Source organism: Pelobates fuscus, chromosome 4 (genome assembly GCF_036172605.1).
Source record: "Pelobates fuscus isolate aPelFus1 chromosome 4, aPelFus1.pri, whole genome shotgun sequence".
NCBI classification, from domain to species: Eukaryota; Metazoa; Chordata; class Amphibia; order Anura; family Pelobatidae; genus Pelobates; species Pelobates fuscus.
This window is the reverse complement of record NC_086320.1, coordinates 316656348-316674723: the sequence shown is the minus strand read 5'-3', so window position 1 is coordinate 316674723 and position 18376 is coordinate 316656348. Positions and strand designations below refer to the sequence as shown.

Here is an 18376-nt window from a genome sequence, read left to right as displayed (position 1 = left end):
TTATGTTAAAGAAAATAAAATAAACTAATAACGAGACATATAGCTATGGGAGATTTGACAAAACAAGACAAAAACAAGATGCGTGTATTTAATCCTGAACTGGTCAGATAAATAATAATAAGCAATGGGCAAGATGCATAGCTATTAGTATTAAGGCAAATCCGAATAGACAAAATAAGATAAGATAAAATACATCGTAGAGAAAATGATCCAAAGTAGGCTAATGGAGACACCACGTTGCGCCCGATATCAGCCAGGAACACCTTCTTTTCTTTTCTTATACTTTAACATTAATCATCTGGTCCCAGAATCTGATTTAGTTCTCAATAAAGAGCACTTGATAATGTCCCTTGAGTTATATATTCATAGTTTCATTGTTTATTAGGAAAGAAAGGCATTTGCATCTGAATTCACCTAATGTAGAGCAAATCTTCAGCTTCTGCAGTGATTTATCAGCTGTTCCTGGACCTTCCATTGTTTTGCATATGCCATAACCCCTGCCCAATTTAGCTATATGATATATGTTGAAAGCAATAGTGAGTTAGTTCCATGTATTTATAGACCTATATAAAAGTGTACAAGGTAGCTGAATGTTGTATATATTGGACATAGTCTCCTCCTGAGACGTCACAGAGTTGGGAGACGCGCACATTGTTGCAGCTATAATTATCAGAATGAAGGCAGACCTGGCTCTCTAAACTATAAAGCCTATATTTTTCTCATGCAACAATAACTCAAGATGCTACTTTTTACAGAAGAGAAAAGATTATTTTCAAATGTCTTTCAGTTGAAATTATAAAAGCTAACAAATGAGAAATTGAAGAATTGTGGAGATGTTTATGAGGAAATCAAACAATTAAGTCAGTGTGAAATGTTCCACTTAGTAGGAAAAAGTGGATCAATGTCTCACCAGGCCATCTGTACTTAACTTCAGGTGAAGCCACTACTTTGTGACAGCCCAAGACAAGTCTACTCATGGAATACGTGCTGGGTGGACAAAGACAATTGCATTGGTAACCAAATATTAGGTCATTGTTCCGTGCCCTTATAAAGATATATACAGTTGCAAAATTGGTCATAAAATGTGATCTGATCATCATCTAAGTCACAACAATAGGCAATCATACTTACATACTTTTTCCACCTGCACTGTGAATGTTTACATGGTGTGTTCAATAAAAACATGGCAACATTTCATTATTTGTGTGTTATTAGTTTAAGCAGACTGTGATTGTCTATTGTTGTGACTTAGATGATGAGCAGATCACATTTTATGACCAATTTGTGCAGAAATCCATATCATTCCAAAGGGTTCACATACTTTTTCTTGCAACTGTATTGTATCAAACACGCATCAGTATGTGCACTGGTAAATGACATGCATGCCTAATGAACTGCCTCCAATAATGTTGTGACCACTCACAAGCATGAGTAAAAATAAAGGAAATGTTTGTCATCTAGCCTGCTGAACAGCAATTCATGCTAAAACAGAACAACAACTATGATGTGTTCCAAAGCACTCCGTACGAGTGAAGTACCTGAGATATACCCTTACGTTGACAGATATCAATGTGTGCAAAAGAAAGAGGGTTTAAGAGGGAAAGCCTCTGGAGTGGAGTGCTAAAAAATGTGTACACGAATACACTTACCCCTAATTGGGTCACTAGATCTATATAGTTACCGAAACGGATACCACACTGTCCTGAATCCACACAAGGTGATTTGCAGAAAATGTAGAAAAGCAATGATAGTCCAGGCTCAATGTGCATCCACTGACCAGATTTATTGAAGCAGATGAAAAGCAATGTTTCGGCCCACAACAGGGCCTTTGTCGAGCTCTATATCTTTATAGATCTATCTAACTCTAGTCCTGGAAAATAGGTGGAAAAGGACGCAATATTGTGTCAGCAGGAGTGTATATAGTATGCACAGGAAGGAAGAGAAAAGGGTAAGCAAAAGCATCTAGTGTTGTATATCCAAATACAATATAAAAACCTATAATATATATAGATACCTACTCACCTTGATCAGAGCCCAAGGAACCTGACTCAGGGTATAATAGCTGAAGTGACTACAAAAGGGGGCACGGCTTTTCTTGTGGTAGGAGATGGATGTAGAGACCATAAGGACTTTTATTAACAATCAAAAGCAATTAAATACAAGTAAAACAAAAAAGAATAGCGTGCTCGTGTTTAGTCCACAGGCTCTCCTCTGTCCGAGATGCGTTTTGCCCACCTAAGAGGCTTTCTCAATCGGGATCTCAATGTATGACATGAAGGTCAAGAGTGCAGGCATCGAGGTATACACGTATAACGATATACAAGGCACACAGCAACAAAGGAAAAGATTGTATGACACGGGTCTCACGTGCTGCTGAATTCTAACCATGTGCCTATTCCCACAAAAAAGTGCTGGGCTCAGATCCTTGTCAAAAAAACAGCTGCTAAATTAACTTTAGGGTTAATAAATCATTCACTTTTATGTAGACTTTGAGTACCAGTTGGGAACAGCTGCTGACTATACAGCAGTGGCCTTTGATGAGCCTCCGTCTTGTATCCTAAAGAACTAAATTTGCATTTCATAATTATGAAATATCTTGAGGATTGTACATCAAAGGCTAAGAGTTTAAGAAAACTTTCAATTCACTTTAAAAGTGATTTTCAGAATTGTAAAATAATGTAAGCTCCTTTTTTTTTCTTTGTAAGTTTGCTATTTCTTTTGCCTTGCTCCATAGATGAGCTTAAGAAATAATGTATTGTATTGATGTGTTTAATTTTTTTTTATAAAGTTGAAATCCAAGCTTAATGTCATTTTAGTGTGTATTTTTCCATAATTAGAACATAATGCAATATTAACATATAAATAAAAAAAACTTTAATTGCAATATTGGTGGACATCCCAGAATTTGATTCAGGATGGCAGTTTGATTATTCATTAAAGAGGGACTGTCACTTTTGAAGCTTTAGCACAACCAAATAACTAATTAAAAGTTAGCTATTGTATGTGCTACATGTTTTTAGTTCTTTCTAGATTCATTTTTATTTAAATTTACATTCTTTTATTTGCTCACCAGTCTAAACATGCAAATTAGTTATCCCATGCAGTGGCGCATGCACGGGTAAATGCACAGCAGCGCATGCAGGCATGCATATTTCACTGCAGGAAAAAGCACTGTGTACATGAGTACACATGGAATTTCTCTGTCAATGCTTTATCTATCTTACACAATGTCAAAGTGCAGTGGAGATAAGCCCAATTTTTGTCCGTACATCCACTGCTTTATTCAACCCAATAGTGATTACGTTGAATTCATGATCATTATTAGCCTTGAATGTGCAATTACAGCTAAAAGTATTTTAGTTAAAAAGATCCAGGGCTAAAGAACGTTCAGCCCCCAAATCCCCTTCCTAACAACACCTAACAGATACTATCCTAATGTTTATTTAAAAAACATATTCCAAAGAGCCATAACATTCAATGCCCTTTGTATAGATTATGGTAAAAAAGGATTTCTCCCGTCCCTATATTTTTTATTTTCAGTGGCTTGTAACTTCAGCCCACAAGCATTCAAAAATATGTCACATGGTAAACGATGCTCATATAACTCTTCTATAAGTATTTATCTGTTACCCCCTTCTCTGCCTAACCATCTCATGTGTCACCATTCCATATACCTTAGTTATATTAGGTTTGTTTTAAATCGTTTTTATTGTCATCACATTGTATTTGTGGAATTCAAACATGGTATTGTAAAAGCATATGGTCGCCTACGCAGAGGCGTTAACATTGAAACAGGTAAATTGAACATGTGTAGTTAGTTTAATTAAGCAGGTGTGTACCCTGCGTACTTCAAGATACATTGACTAGGCGGGTATAACCTGGTGTGATATGGGTCTGTGTGGTTGTCCTGTTTTAATTGGTTTGTGTAGTTGTTTTGTGTTAGTTGGTTTGTGTAGTTGCCTTGTGTTAACTGGTTTGTGTAGATATTTTTTTGTTATCTGGTTTGTATAGTCGCCTCACGTTAGCTGGTTTGTGTAGGTGCTTTGTGGTAGCTAGCTTGCGGAGTAGCTTTGTGCTAGTTGGTATTTGTAGTAGTCTTGTGTTGGCTAGTTTGTTGTGATTGTGTTTTCTTTTCACCTATGTAGTCACAGCATATAAATCACATTTAGTCCTTTTGGTGCCTGCGCAGAGGCACTGCATATTGTACATCTGGTATGAAATTGTACCCGGTTAGTCAACGGGTGTGACCATTGCATTAGTATATTGTTTCTTTTGTCTAGGTGGTTATATTTGTTCTGGTATTGGCAGTGTCACCTGTTCATATTTGGGATAGTAAGAGCGTTTTTGTGGCTCGGTCTGTAGAATCTGTTCTGAGTCTTGGTGTGCTAGTAGGTAGTGTATGCAGTTGTGCTTTGGTCGAAATTGTAGGTTATGTCGTTAGTTGGGGTATGGTTTATGTTCGTATGTCTGCGTGCATGTGTGTCACCCTCTAGGGGTTGTGGTCGTGTAAGGTGTGAGTTTGGTACTTGTGTGGGGCGGAAGAGAGGGTGAGAAAGAGGGGGAGAAGATGAAGAAGAATAAGAGAAAAATAAGGGGGGGGGGAGGGGAGGCGGCTTGGGGGCAGGTGGTCATTCGGTCACTCTTTGTCTCCCGTCCCTGTTCCGGGGAGCTCTACTCCGCCGGTGCCCCAGGTGGTCTCCCCCCACACGCTGCCCGTGTGCTCCTCTCAGCATTCAGATGCATTCAAGAGCGTCACAAAGTCATCCGAGGCGATGTGTCTTAGCCTGTAGAACCATCTCTTAAGATGTTTCTCTTTAGCGTTTGCAGTCGTTGCCTTCAGGTCCTCGAATCTCCGGATGTCTTCCACCTCCTCCACCCAGCGCTTGAGTGAGGGGGTGCATGGTTGCCTCCAGAAGATTGGGACTGTTGCTTTCGTTGCATTGAGGAGCCTCGGTATCACTGATCGTTTGTATGCCGGTGTGGGTGTTGATGTATGGTGTAGTAGGAAAGGTGCCGGTGCCACTGGGATTTTTTCGTCTGTGGTTTCGTTAAGCACTCGGCCCAGCGCTTCCCAGAACGGACGGATGAGGGAGTAGTCCCACCATAGGTGGAGGAATGATCCTGGCTCCTTTCCGCATCACCAGCACGTGTTTGGTTTCGTGCTGTCTCTAGCATGTAGATTTGCTGGGGTGATGTACCATCTCGTAAATACTTTATACGAATTTTCTTGGAGCCTCGCCGACCCTGGGGTCTTCTGGGTGAGTGTAATGATCTTATTCCAGTCTGCGTCCATGAGTGTTACGTCTAGGTCGTCTTCCCAGCGCCTAATGCATGGTGGTGCCAGAAGGTATCGTCCAGTCGTCAGTGTGGTGTAGATCTAGGAGATCGCTCTCGGGGGGGGGGCCTCCAAAAGGCACAGGGACTCAAACTCTGTACAATCCCGCGTAAGGCTCGGTCGTTGGGGGATCGAGCGTGCATATCTCTGTAGTTGTTCCCTTGCTATGGTGTGGAGGAAGGTGTGCCTGTGGTCCGGAAACAGGTCTGCAATTGGCTTTATAGAGCAAGGGGTGTCGGTCCTCAATCTCAGGGTGGGTCCCATGTCTCCCGCCGGGAAATCTGGGTTTCTCCTGAGTGGAAGTAGAGGGCTCGGGTTTGTAGTCAGGTAGTATTTGGGGCCATTTTGGTGCCAGATGCGGAGGGTGGCTTTCACAAATGGGTTCGCGTGCGGGGTGCATCGGCTCGCTTCTGGGGTGATCCATGGTAGGGCTCTAAGCTCGCAATCGGAGCTATCCGCTTCAAGTTGAACCCATTGCTTGTCTCTTGGTACTGTCGACCAACCGATGATTCGGGTGAGGTGGGTCGCAATGTAATACTTCCTGAAGTCGGGAAGAGCCAGTCCCCCTTTGAGTTTAGGGAGTGTCAACTGGGAGTGGGCTATTCGGGGGGACTTGCCCTTCCATATGAAGTGACGGACTGCCGATCGGATTGATGTAAAAAAGCTCTTCGGCACTGCGACTGGTATCGTCTGGAAGACGAAGAGGAATTTAGGGAGTAGGGTCATCTTCACCGTGTTGACGCGGTCTAGCCACGATATGTAATAGGTGTTCCAGGCCTGAAGTTCGGCCTGCGCGGTTTTGAGAAGTGGTAGGTAGTTGTGGTGGTAGAGATCCGCTGGGTTCGGTGTGAGCCATACCCCTAGGTATCTCATCTTGGTGGCGCACCAGCGGAAGGGAAAGCGGCGTCTGAGCGTCTGCGTTTGGGTGTGTCTAACATTGAGGTTTAAGATTTCTGATTTGCTGTAGTTGATGCGTAAGTTGGAGACGTTGCCGTATGTTTCAAATTCAGTCATGATTGTGTGTACAATGAAAAGCAGGTCATCTGCATATGCCAGGACTTTGTGGTGTGATCGGCCTATACTGAGTCCACTGATCGCCTCGTTGCCTCTGATGTTGTTAAGGAATGGCTCCAGGGTTAGTGCAAAGAGCAGGGGGGATAGGGGGCACCCTTGGCGTGTTCCGTTGCGGATGTGGAACGGGTCTGTGAGTGCCCCGTTGATGCTGAGTCTAGCCGTCGGTGCACTGTAGAGCGCCTCTACCCATTGTATGTATTTGGGGCCGATGCCCAGGCCCCGGAGGGTTTTGAAGAGGAATTCCCAGTCCACCCTGTCAAAAGCCTTTTCGGCATCCGTGGAGAGGATCAGAGTCTGTTGGTCGGGTTATATTAGGTTTGTACTATACCATTAGCCTCTCCTCTGCTGTACATTCTATTTCAGTATTCCATATTCTATATAGTTATAGGCTTGAACACTACCATTTAGCCTCTTCTCTTACTGCACATTTTATCCTAGCTTTCCAGCTAGTTATAGGTTAGCCTCTCTTGGCTGCACATTGTATTTTAGCATTCTGTATGGTTAGCACTTTAGTCATTTAAAGGACAACTGTTGCCTTAAAACTATTTTTAATATAATAACTCTTATATTAAATTTTAAGAAGGAAATGTATATATTTTTGAAGTATACGTAGACAAAAAAAAAAAAAAAAACCTCATCCCTTACCTTTAGTATTTGACAGGATCCTTCAGCCATATACATACACCTTGGGTCAGAGAGTGTTTGAAAACAGACAGTTAGTCTCTATGGCCTTCCCTGCTTCTGTCTATATTAAAGGTAGGGGTGAGCTTTACTGAATTCTTTATTTTTTTTATTTTTTTTTACATATACTTAATTTTAAAAAAAAAAATTCCTTCCAAGACTTGATGAAAGGGTTATTGTTTTAGAAATATTTTGAGGTGACAGTTGTCATTTAACTTCCAATCCATGTTTCTGCATTCTAATGAGTGACTTGGTTATAATGTACTAAATTCGAACTAATGTTTCTGCACCCCATTTGTTTGCACTTCAACAGTTTCACTTACAAGACAGACAGACCGACGGATATTCCAGTCTGCAATTAACTCGCGTTTGCCTGCCATCTGCCATTCTGAAACCCACTTAATATAACTTTCCCACTTCAATTTCTAAAAAACAGCTGTTTGGAAATAAGTTACCGTTTGTTCATTATTCTTATTTAAGGCTGATTTACTTTACTCCTTTAATTTGACAAGAAGACAAGCTGCCAGTTTATTTCCCCCAACCCCATATTTTCTTTTGCCAGTTCTTAACAAAACTTTCTAGAATGTTTAGAAATGAATGGCAGCAGGAAGTAGAAAATGGCCAAATACATTTTTATGGTGTGTGCCAGAAACATAACCCCGTACAGATCCTGGCCTAATTATACAGTTTCACTCATAGATTTCTAGGATATTCTTTGCATGATAACCGTTGGAGATTATTATTATTAGCATTGAAATGTATCATTTCAGTATTTTTCAGACATCACAGGATTTAGAGTATTAAGTAAACATTGTATTAAAGGGCCACTATAGAAAACAAACTAGTTTTCCTGGCACTATAGGGTCTTTAGGTTCCCACCCTCAGGGTCCCACTCCCGCTAGGCTCTAGGGGGCTGAAGGGGTTAATCACTTACCTTTCTCCACCGCCGGGCTCCCTCAACGCTGGGGAACTCTCCTACCTCTTTTGACGCGCGCGCATTCAATCAGTCCATAGGAAAGCATTACTCAATGCTCTCCTATGGACGTCAGCGTCTTCTCACTGTTATTTTCACAGTGAGAAGCGCGGAAGCGCCTCTAGCGGCTGTTAATAAGGCAGCCACTATAGGCTGTATTAATTCTAATGTAAACATAGCAGTTTCTCTGAAACTGCTATGTTTACAGCTGCGTTCACCCTAGATGGATCTGGCACCCAGACCACTTCATTGAGCTGAAGTGGTCTGGGTGCCTATAGTGGTCCTTTAAATTATCTTTAAAATTGACAGTACCCCATTCAGCGTCAAGAGATAAATGACTTACGTTCATTCTCTCTCTGAACATGTGGGAGGGTATACAGATTTCACAGCATGCCTTTTTTGGGCTTGTCCCCTTTTCCTGGCATCTGCAGGATGGGATATTGATTCTAAACAGGATTTAGGAGGAGAGTGCCCAAAACATCCATTGCAAAATAAGTTTGCGTGGGAGGGTTAAACAGAAGTCTATTATTAAAAATATCTTAAAACTGAAGTATCTCTAAAGATATCTAAGTTCATGTAACTAGACACTTGTTCGCATATGTCTGTGATTTGTCACTTTAGAGTTATTTAATCTTACCACGAGGTTTTAAATACAGAAAAATTGACAAATGTAAAATCTGGGCTCTCCCACATAAATAAAAATAGGATTGGAATTTGTAGCAACGTGTGTTCTTCTGACAATTTTTCCCATTGAATCGTTATAACTTTTTTTCTTTTCAATCAAAGCAAAATGTTTTTATTTAGTATATTGACATTAAACCCTCATCTGAATTATAGAGTGGTGAGTGGAAGAGTGGTGATTTCCATTATACAAAGTTCATCCATACTGCTAATGTGAGAATAAAAAAATAATCTCTTTGATTATGGGACTCTTAATTTACTCTTTGATTAATTGCTGAATAGGAGACTGGACTACATTAGTACAGAGTCCTGCATTAGGGTTGCCAATTGAAACATTGTTTATATATGATGGTCAAAACTGTTCCTTTTGAGAGATACTCCAGAGTTTTTTTTGTAAATTTCTTTATCGTGCGAGTGTTCAAAAGTACAGCGTTACAACTTTACAATGTGTTATCATTGTACAATAAAGCACGTGTGGTACAAACAATAACCAGTATTCTTATACAATGTTTCTTTTTTTTTTTTTTGTATAAATTCTTTTATTCAATTTCTTACACAAATACATATAGCGATAAAACCGCACAGGTCCAGTTCCATCATTACACAGTCCAGACTTTTACAGTAGACAAGCACAATACACCATTATCTGCGGGGTCAGGCTCTGGAGAGGAGTCTGTCTTGGCTCGGGGCTCTAACTATTCAGAAGATAACAAATCTAATATATACCAGTATGATTTATGGCCTAGTTTCTATTTTATTAACCCAACTTTGCCATAGGTCCCTTCTTTTTAGGGCATTCAAATATGGTATACTCAAGTCTCTTTCCATCTTCATCTGAAGAAGGATTTGATCTTTAATAACATCCCAATGAACTACTTGATTAGATTTCCAATTCCGTGCAAGAACAATTTTAAATGCGATAAAACAATGGATTATAAAACATCTATTTCTGTATAGCATATTTGGCCAATGCATGTGTAGCAAAACTACCTCTGGTTTCATTTCTAACTCTATTCCAGTTATATCTTTTATAAATCTTAGCATTCTCTTAATGGGGGTCTGGATGTTTGAGCAACTCCACCAAATGTGGATAAATGATCCTACCTCTTTATCACATCTCCAGCACTTAGAGGTAACTCCAGGGTACATCTGAGATAACTTACTAGGGACTAGATACCATCTATATATGACCTTGTAGTAGGTTTCTAATAAATGTAAACATTGAACCTGTCGGCGAGTATTATTTATAACTTTACACCACTCTTCCTGATCCAAAGGACACTTCAAATCTTTTTCCCATTTGGAAAACTAGCTACTTCATTAATATTTCTAATTACCTCTCTTGCTTTAGCTAGAACTTTCTGTACAGTCTGGTTTGAAAATATGTGTTTTATCATTGTAAACGCTTTTCCAGAATCTTTAATAAGATGTTTCTGCAGAAAATATCTAAGCCTCAAGTAGGTAAATAACTCTCGTTGAGGGAGATGATACTTTTGTGAAATAGTATCAAAAGGCAATATGTTGTCTGAACCTAATATCTGTGAAACTTTATTTATTCCATGGGTTCTCCAGCTATCAAGGGAGAGATCTATCATGTTAGCTTCTATTGTCCTCAAGTTTGCCGTGTCCATAATTAATATCAATATAATCTATATATTGAACTCTATAAGCTTACAACGGATAATAAAGAAGACCCAACAATGGAGAAAGGTAGACGAATAGCAGAAGTGCAAAAAACATTCTACAATGCTTGAATAGTAAAACAATAAATAATATCAAAAAATTAAAATTGAGATTCTACTGTAGAGGGAATAAAACAGACAAGATGCTAACCAATAAGTTGAGGAAACAGTATGTTAAGGCTCGTGTAACTAAGATTGTATACAACCAAACAACTCATATAAATCCAAAAGAGATTGTTTTAGAGATTACTACGGGTTACTATATAATCTTCCCGTTGAAACTTCTACAATCAAGATTAAACAGTATTTAACTAGTACAAATCTAACAAAAATAGATCAAATCCGGGGGCGGGGGCGGGCCGCCGGGCCGACTGGACGCCATCTGGATGGGCTCCAGCGGCAAATCGCCTGAAATAGCACCAAACATGGCCCAAAACCGCTCAAAAAAAGCAAAACATGCTGCATCTAAGAGGGGGAATGCTCCGACACCCACCTGATACCTGCAAGAAGTCGATCGAGTGGCAAGCGGGCGGAGAAGACTGGGTCTGGCCTACACGCAGCTTCTGAGCATCGGCCGCCATTGCATGCAGCATGGCGCCGTGAAATGGCGCAACACAGAGCCAACCCGCCGCAACACAAGCATTCCTGGCGTGGAGAGACCCTTGGCCCGGGGCACGGCCCCGTTTCCCCCCCCCGGCCGGCGGGGGTAATCCCGGCCACGCGGGGACCGCAGACACTGAGGAGGGAGCTCCCGACTGGTGCCTGTGATGCTGCCCAGCAATGGCAGAGGCTATTTATGTGGGACCCGCCAGCAGACAGACGCAGGAAACGGCTAACCCATGCGTGGGGAGACACCCTGCGCCCACCCTTTGACACGTGGTGGTCGGAGCTGCGGACGGTCTGTCCGGATGGCCTGGGAGCCAACACCAAGGCCGCTCGACCTCCGGATGAGGTGGGCACCCGGAGGAACTTGTCCCCACCGCTGTGAGCCCGACGGGGCTGGGGGGTACGCGCCTCCGGTGGATCGGTGGCTGCGGGGCCGTGCAGCTCTGGCCCAGTAGCAGTGGCCGGCGATGGGAGAGGCACACAGGGCGGACCTTGAACCTGCCGGGGTACTGGAGGTACGGGGGAGGTGCAGGGGACACTGGGCATGTGGACTCTTTGGGTGGAGGGGCCGCAAACGTTCAGGATGCCCCCAAGTGCCCTCCGGGCCGCGGTGCGTACGGGGGGAGGCCTGGGACAATCTGGGGGGCCGTCCGGGGCCGAGCGCCCGGAGAGATGGAGGGGCGCTGGTTCCGTCCTGACCAGTGTAGGTGACCCGGACACGCCACATGACTAGGCACTGTTCCCACACAGCCAGCCAGACTATGCAACACTTCCAACTGCACACAAAGCTTGGATGGAACGGTCAAGCACCTGATAATGCCATTGGAACTCATTCACTGAATCACAGGATGCTGATAAGGATCAGGATAATTTTAATTAATCTGCAGCTCGAATCAGTCTTGCTAAGGCTACTTATGCCATTGTTTCCTTTTGTTGTTTCTGCTCATGCTATTTATATTTGAAAGCACCCCAGGGCTCCTGCTTAATGCCGTTTATTTTTGTTGTTGAATAAATAGCCAGATGGATGTACAACATGATGTAGGTCAAAAGGCTAACACTTCCCATTAGGAAGACACACGCTACACATGTAGCTACACGTCAATAGTACTGCGGTCACGACAACTAACCTAAGGATTAGGCCCTATTCATACCTAAGCTTACGTCACCTTTCGGGCCTTACTCCGATTATAATGCAGCATGGTATTGCTAATAGATGAGTGCATGACCTCACAGATTAAGCATATACTACAGCTTACTTTACGTTAACCGCTCCTCTACACATCAACGCCCTAAGTCCATACAGGTTTAAGTTAGCAATACAATTCTGTATTCATAAAATGCTGTTACTTAAATCTAAACAAATAGCGCATTAGCTCAGTCTATACAGCTTATGTTGTAATGCCTACAAGTGTACCCGTACAAAGTTTAGTATGTGTTTAAGTCTATGTTTTGATCAATATGCCTTTGCACAGGCGATAATCTGCATTTCTCCTCATACGCTAACAATTAAGCCTCTACGTAGGCGACTGTTCACCTTAATGTTTGATATAAACTACTGCTTAAGCCCCTGCGTGGGCAACCGCTTGCCTTTTTCGAACCAGTTTGCAATATGCATTCCTATGTGAAACAATAAAAATATTCAAAACAAAAAAATAGATCAAATCCAGAAAGATAGTCTAAACAAATTGATCACAGACGCTGAGGTGAATAGGGCTAAATCCAAAACCCAGAAATCGAAAACACCAGGCCCAGATGGATTTTCTAATCTGTTTTTCCATACTTATAAATCTATTCTGAGTAAACAATTGGCACTAGCATTTAATAATGCGGTTCAAATAGGAAGTTTTCCCGAAGAGATGACAAGAGCAAACATGCTTCCCATCTTGAAACAAGGAAAAGATCCATCTGCAGTGGCTAGCTACCGTCCCATCTCTTTAATTAATTCTGATGTAAAAATATTCTCATCTATTTTGGCAGACCGCCTCAAGAGTGTTATTAATACGCTTATTCATAATGACCAAATAGGTTTTATACCAGATAGATGGATAGGCTCTAACTCAAGAAGAATTATAGATATCATAGATAATGCCAACAAGAAACATATCCCCCTTATGACCTTAGCAGTCGATGCAGAAAAAGCCTTCGACAGGCTAAATTGGAAGTTTTTAGAACTAACTCTAGAAGCATATGGAATAGATGGCTAGATGATAAGAGGAATTATGGCCTTACATAAAAACCCTTCCACTAGAATAGTAGGCCCAAATGTTTGCTCAGATTGGGTATCAGTAAATAATGGGGTGAGACAAGGTTGTCCGCTTTCACCACTATTATATATTCTTTCAATAGAACCCCTAGCGGAAAATATTAGGAAAAACGTAGATATAAAAGGCTATAAAATTGGGGATAAAGAATTAAAAATCAGTCTTTATGCGGACGATATCCTTTTGTCAATCACTGAACCAACTAGATCTTTGAAGTATCTGATGGAGGAAGTTAGACGGTATAGTCAATTAGCAAATTATAAACTAAACAACGAAAAAACAGTCGTGATGAGTATTGAACTAGATAAAAAGTCAAGAGAGGAAATAAGTAATCAATATGCATTTACATGGGCATCTCAGAAATTTGATTGTCTAGGAACATCTATTACGAAGGATATAGAGAGAATGATGGAAGAAAATTTTCTAAGTCTGTTAAAAAGCACAAACTTATTACTTAAAGATTGGAGAAATGTGCAGATTACCTGGTGGGGCCGTATTAACGTCATCAATTCTTATGTCATTCCTAAATGGAATTATTTATTCCAAGTGATTCCACTCAGGATTCCAGCTATTTGGTTGACGTTATTACAAAATAATCTAGAGAATTTTATTAATAAGGGTAAGAGAAATAGAATCAATAGAAAAATTCTATAATTAAAAACTATGGATGGAGGATTACATTTCCCTAACATAAGAGCTATATATTGGGCAAATGTGATCACACATATGTATAGGTCCCAGAAGGCGACTGCTAGTGAAGAAAGTTGGTTTAGTATTGAAATGGAGGATTTGAGATTAAAAAACCCAGAGGGCCTACTATGGAATACGAAACCTTTAGACAAGATGGATATTGATATTAAAAATAACACTATATGGGCTCAAATGTTGCCTGTTTGGGAAGAAATTAAAAAGAAAATAGGCCTTAATTATGCAATTCTTATACAATGTTTCAAACATTTCAACTTCTGTATTTTTTTCTTTTCTTTTTTTTTTCTCTTTCCACCCTTTTTTTTAAGTGTTGGTTTGTTATTCGCGAAGGTTATCTGAGTATAACATCGAGACTCGCAGGTCTCCACAATTATAGTACGTATACAGTTCAACAATATGCTATGTGCACAGACTGGAGGGATATCAGAGTGTTCGTAAGTAAGGCGGCTCGCAGGCCCGTGTTGAATTCGGACTCGCAAGTCCACATTGGTGTTGCTGGGTATACATTACCATGCGGGTGTGGTGGAATTTTATCGTGTCATATTTCGTTACTGGTGTTATAATTATCAGATATTCACCCGCTTATCTATGTGCTGCATTTCGGGTCAAAGTCTCACTCTGGTCTTTGATCGTGGGAAATAGTTTCCATGTGTTGGCTAGTAGCTTGAGTGGAAGATGCCCTAGTCTCCGTTTCACTGATATGCTTGGCTATGGGCATTGTCGCTAATCCTCCTGGCAGAGCCTGCGGTTCACGTGGATCCCTGGTCGTGTGTTACATGTTGTTGTTGCTGGTATTGTTGATTTTCGAGTGTAAGTTTCTGTACTGCGTCATTAGTGTGTGTATCAATAATATCTTAAGGTGAGTATGATGTAGGTCTACGCGATATAGGACCGTATGCTTTATATGTGTGTTGTCCCTTCCATCTACTCTTTCGATGAGGGTATATGATACTCTGGAGTTAAAACTGGCATGCATTGTTATTTTTTCACACAAGTGTTCTGGATTATATTTAAATATTTGTCAATTCAGGCCAACATAGCTTGAGAAAACATACTTTAAATTAGTCTATTTTGACCTAACATTTGCTATACTGTTACAATTCCAAATTTCCAGGTCAAGAATCGCCCTGCTAAAGTCTGGCTAGATCATTACTTTTTAACAGGAACAAAATATTTATGACTTTTATTTTGGCAAAAATCACAAAATAGTCCAAAAATGTTTTAGGTTGTTCTAATGTTGCTGTGTCATAATAATATATAATACACGATAACAGGTGGCTTGTTTTACTGCTGTTATATAAATTAATTTGTGCATTATTTACTCTGCCTATAATAGATATTTTTTTACCTTCTTTTATATAGGTGGAGAACAGACCCAAGCACTATGGACGAGAGTACGTAAGCAGCCTACAAGATTTTTAGTAACGGCATATTCTTGTGTTTTTGATGTTTCTTATAGAACATGTTTGCCAATATTGTCTTGAGCTTAAATCAGCAATGGCTAAAAAGGCTGCAGAGATGTCTTGAACTGCGTTTTCCATGATGCTTACCAGCAGGGGTCAAGTCCTGGGTAAAAAAGTGCAGGAACTCACCCAAGATCCACTCCCCGCCCCCCCCTCACCCCCCAAAAAATGATACGCTTGTATGCAGGGGCTGAGTAAGGGCACGGGGCTGAAGAGGGGGACAGGAGCTGAGGAAGAGGGACAGGAGCTTAGGAGGGGGAGGGGGGCATGGGCAGAGGAGAGGGACAGGGGCTGAGGAAGTGGGACAGGGGCTGATGAAGGGGGACAGGGGCTGAGGAAGAGGGACAGGGGCTGAGGAAGAGGGACAGGGGCTGAGGAAGAGGGACAGGAACAGGGGCTGAGGAAGAGGGACAGGGACAGGGGCTGAGGAAGAGGGACAGGGACAGGGGCTGAGGAAGAGGGACAGGGGCTGAGGAAGAGGGACAGGGGCTGAGGAAGAGGGGCAGGGGCTGAGGAAGAGGGGCAGGGGCTGAGGAAGAGGGGCAGGGACTGAGGAGGGGGACAGGGGCTGATGCTCGTATGCAGGGACTGAGTAAGAGCACGGGGCTGAGTAAGGTGGACAGGGGCTGAGTAAGGTGGACAGGGGCTGAGTAAGGTGGACAGGGGCTGAGGAGGGGGACAGGGGCTGAGGAGGGGGACAGGGGCTAAGTAAGGTGACAGTGCTGTGGAAAAAGGGACAGGAGCTTAGGAGGAGGGGGGGGCATGGGTTGAGGAAGGGGCCATGGGCTGAGTAAGGTGGCAGGGCTGAGGAAGAGGGACAGGAGCTTAGGAGGAGGGGGAGGGGGGGCATGGGCTGAGGAAGGGGCCATGGGCTGAGGAAGGGGCCATGGGCTGAGGAAGGGGCCATGGGCTGAGGAAGGGGCCATGGGCTGAGGAAGGGGCCATGGGCTGAGGAAAGGGACAGGGGCTGAGGAAAGGGACAGGGGCTGAGGAAAGGGACAGGGGCTGAGGAGGGGGACAGAGGCTGAGGAGGGGGGCAGAGGCTGAGGAGGGGGGCAGGGGCTGATGAAGGGAGCAGGGGCTGGAGGAGGGAGACAGGGACTGAGGAGGGGGGGGCAGGGCCTTAAATAGGGGGACAGGGACTGAGGAGGGAGACAGGGACTGAGGAGGGGGGACAGGACCTTAAATAGGGGGACAGGGACTGAGGAGGGGGACAGGGACTGAGTAAGGGGATAGGGCTTGAGGAGGGGGACAGGGACTGGGGAAAGGGACTAAGGAGGGAGACAGGGACTGGGGAGGGGGGACAGGGCCTTAAATAGGGGGACAGGGACTGAGGTGGGAGACAGGGACTGAGGTGGGAGACAGGGACTGAGGAGGGAGGACAGGGACTGAGGAGGGGGGACAGGGACTGAGGAGGGGGGACAGGGCCTTAAATAGGGGGACAGGGACTGAGTAAGGGGATAGGGCTTGAGGAGGGGGACAGGGACTGGGGAAAGGGACTAAGGAGGGAGACATGGACTGAGGAGGGGGGACAGGGCCTTAAATAGGGGGACAGGGACTGAGGTGGGAGACAGGGACTGAGGAGGGGGGACAGGGACTGAGGAGGGGGACAGGGACAGAGGAGGGGGACAGGGACTGAGGAGGGGGGACAGGGACTGAGGAGGGGGGACAGGGACTGAGGTGGGAGACAGGGACTGAGGAGGGAGACAGGGCCTGAGGAGGGGGACAGGGCCTGAGGAGGGGGACAGGGCCTGAGGAGGGGGACAGGGACAGAGGAGGGGGACAGGGACTGAGGAGGGGGGACAGGGACTGAGGAGGGGGGACAGGGACTGAGGAGGGGGGACAGGGACTGAGGTGGGAGACAGGGACTGAGGTGGGAGACAGGGACTGAGGTGGGAGACAGGGACTGAGGAGGGAGACAGGGCCTGAGGAGGGAGACAGGGCCTGAGGAGGGAGACAGGGCCTGAGGAGGGGGACAGGGACTGAGGAGGGGGACATGGACTGAGGAAAGGGACAAAAAAAAAAAAAAAAACCTAAAGTGCCTTCCCCCCTCCCTGAGGCTTACCTTGGGCCAGGAGAGGTGGGACAGGATCTGCAGTCAGTGGAGTAAGCCGGCCTCTCCTGATGATGTCAGGAGGAGGGGGCGTGGCTTCCTCTGCTCCCCAGCGGTCCTGTGAGAAGAGCAGAGAAAGTCACGCCCCCTCCTACTGACATTATCAGGAGAGGCCGGACGACTCCACTGACTGCAGGGGGAGAGGTGAGTTAAAAATCCGAGTCCCCAGTCAGAGGCAGGGGATTCGGATTTGTGCTCCCCCTGCTCTGGCAGCCGCTTGTGCCAGCCCTGGGTCCTGCAGGACTAGTAATGGGAACAGCGTTCCTGCTGTGGGAAAAGTGCAGGAACGCCGTTCCCACGCGTTCCTGCAGGACTCGAGCCCTGCTTACCAGTCTAAGGAATAAGAAGGAAACATGCTTTTGTGATGCTATCATGACCTATGTATCAATGTTTAAAGGGACTCTATAGTCACCATATAAAAGCAAGAAAGACAGGTCCCCCAGCCTTCCTTCTTGCTTTTATATGAACTTTCATTAATTTAAAAAAAAAATTTCGGTGTTTTTATATTAAAAACTTACCTCCGTTCCAGCGCCGAGCTCCCCGCTAGGCCGCGCCCCCTTTTTCGTCAAAATGATGAAATCGCGGGGCCCAATGGGACGGCTTCGCGCTGGACCAATCGCGTTCTTCATAGAGCGGCATTGAATGCCGCCCTATGAAGAACCTGAGCGCTTTACCGCGCATGTGCGCGGAATGCGCGTTCGCGAGCTGAGCTGTCTGACTGACAGCTCAGCTCGCTTTCTAAAATTATCAATAAGGGGGGGGACCTACTGTCCCCCCCCGGCCCCCACCCCTGTGCGGC

General features: G+C 43.9%; 1 protein-coding gene across 1 annotated transcript in view; it reads left to right on the top strand.

Moving 5' to 3' along the window:
* The window catches only part of CHN2 (chimerin 2), a 292215-nt gene that overhangs the window by 124421 nt on the left and 149418 nt on the right, over window positions 1–18376 (top strand). Inside the window, exon 4 of the mRNA XM_063452328.1 lies at window positions 15364–15395. Coding sequence (XP_063308398.1) covers window positions 15364–15395 — 32 coding nt within the window. The remainder of the gene's footprint in view (window positions 1–15363; window positions 15396–18376) is intronic.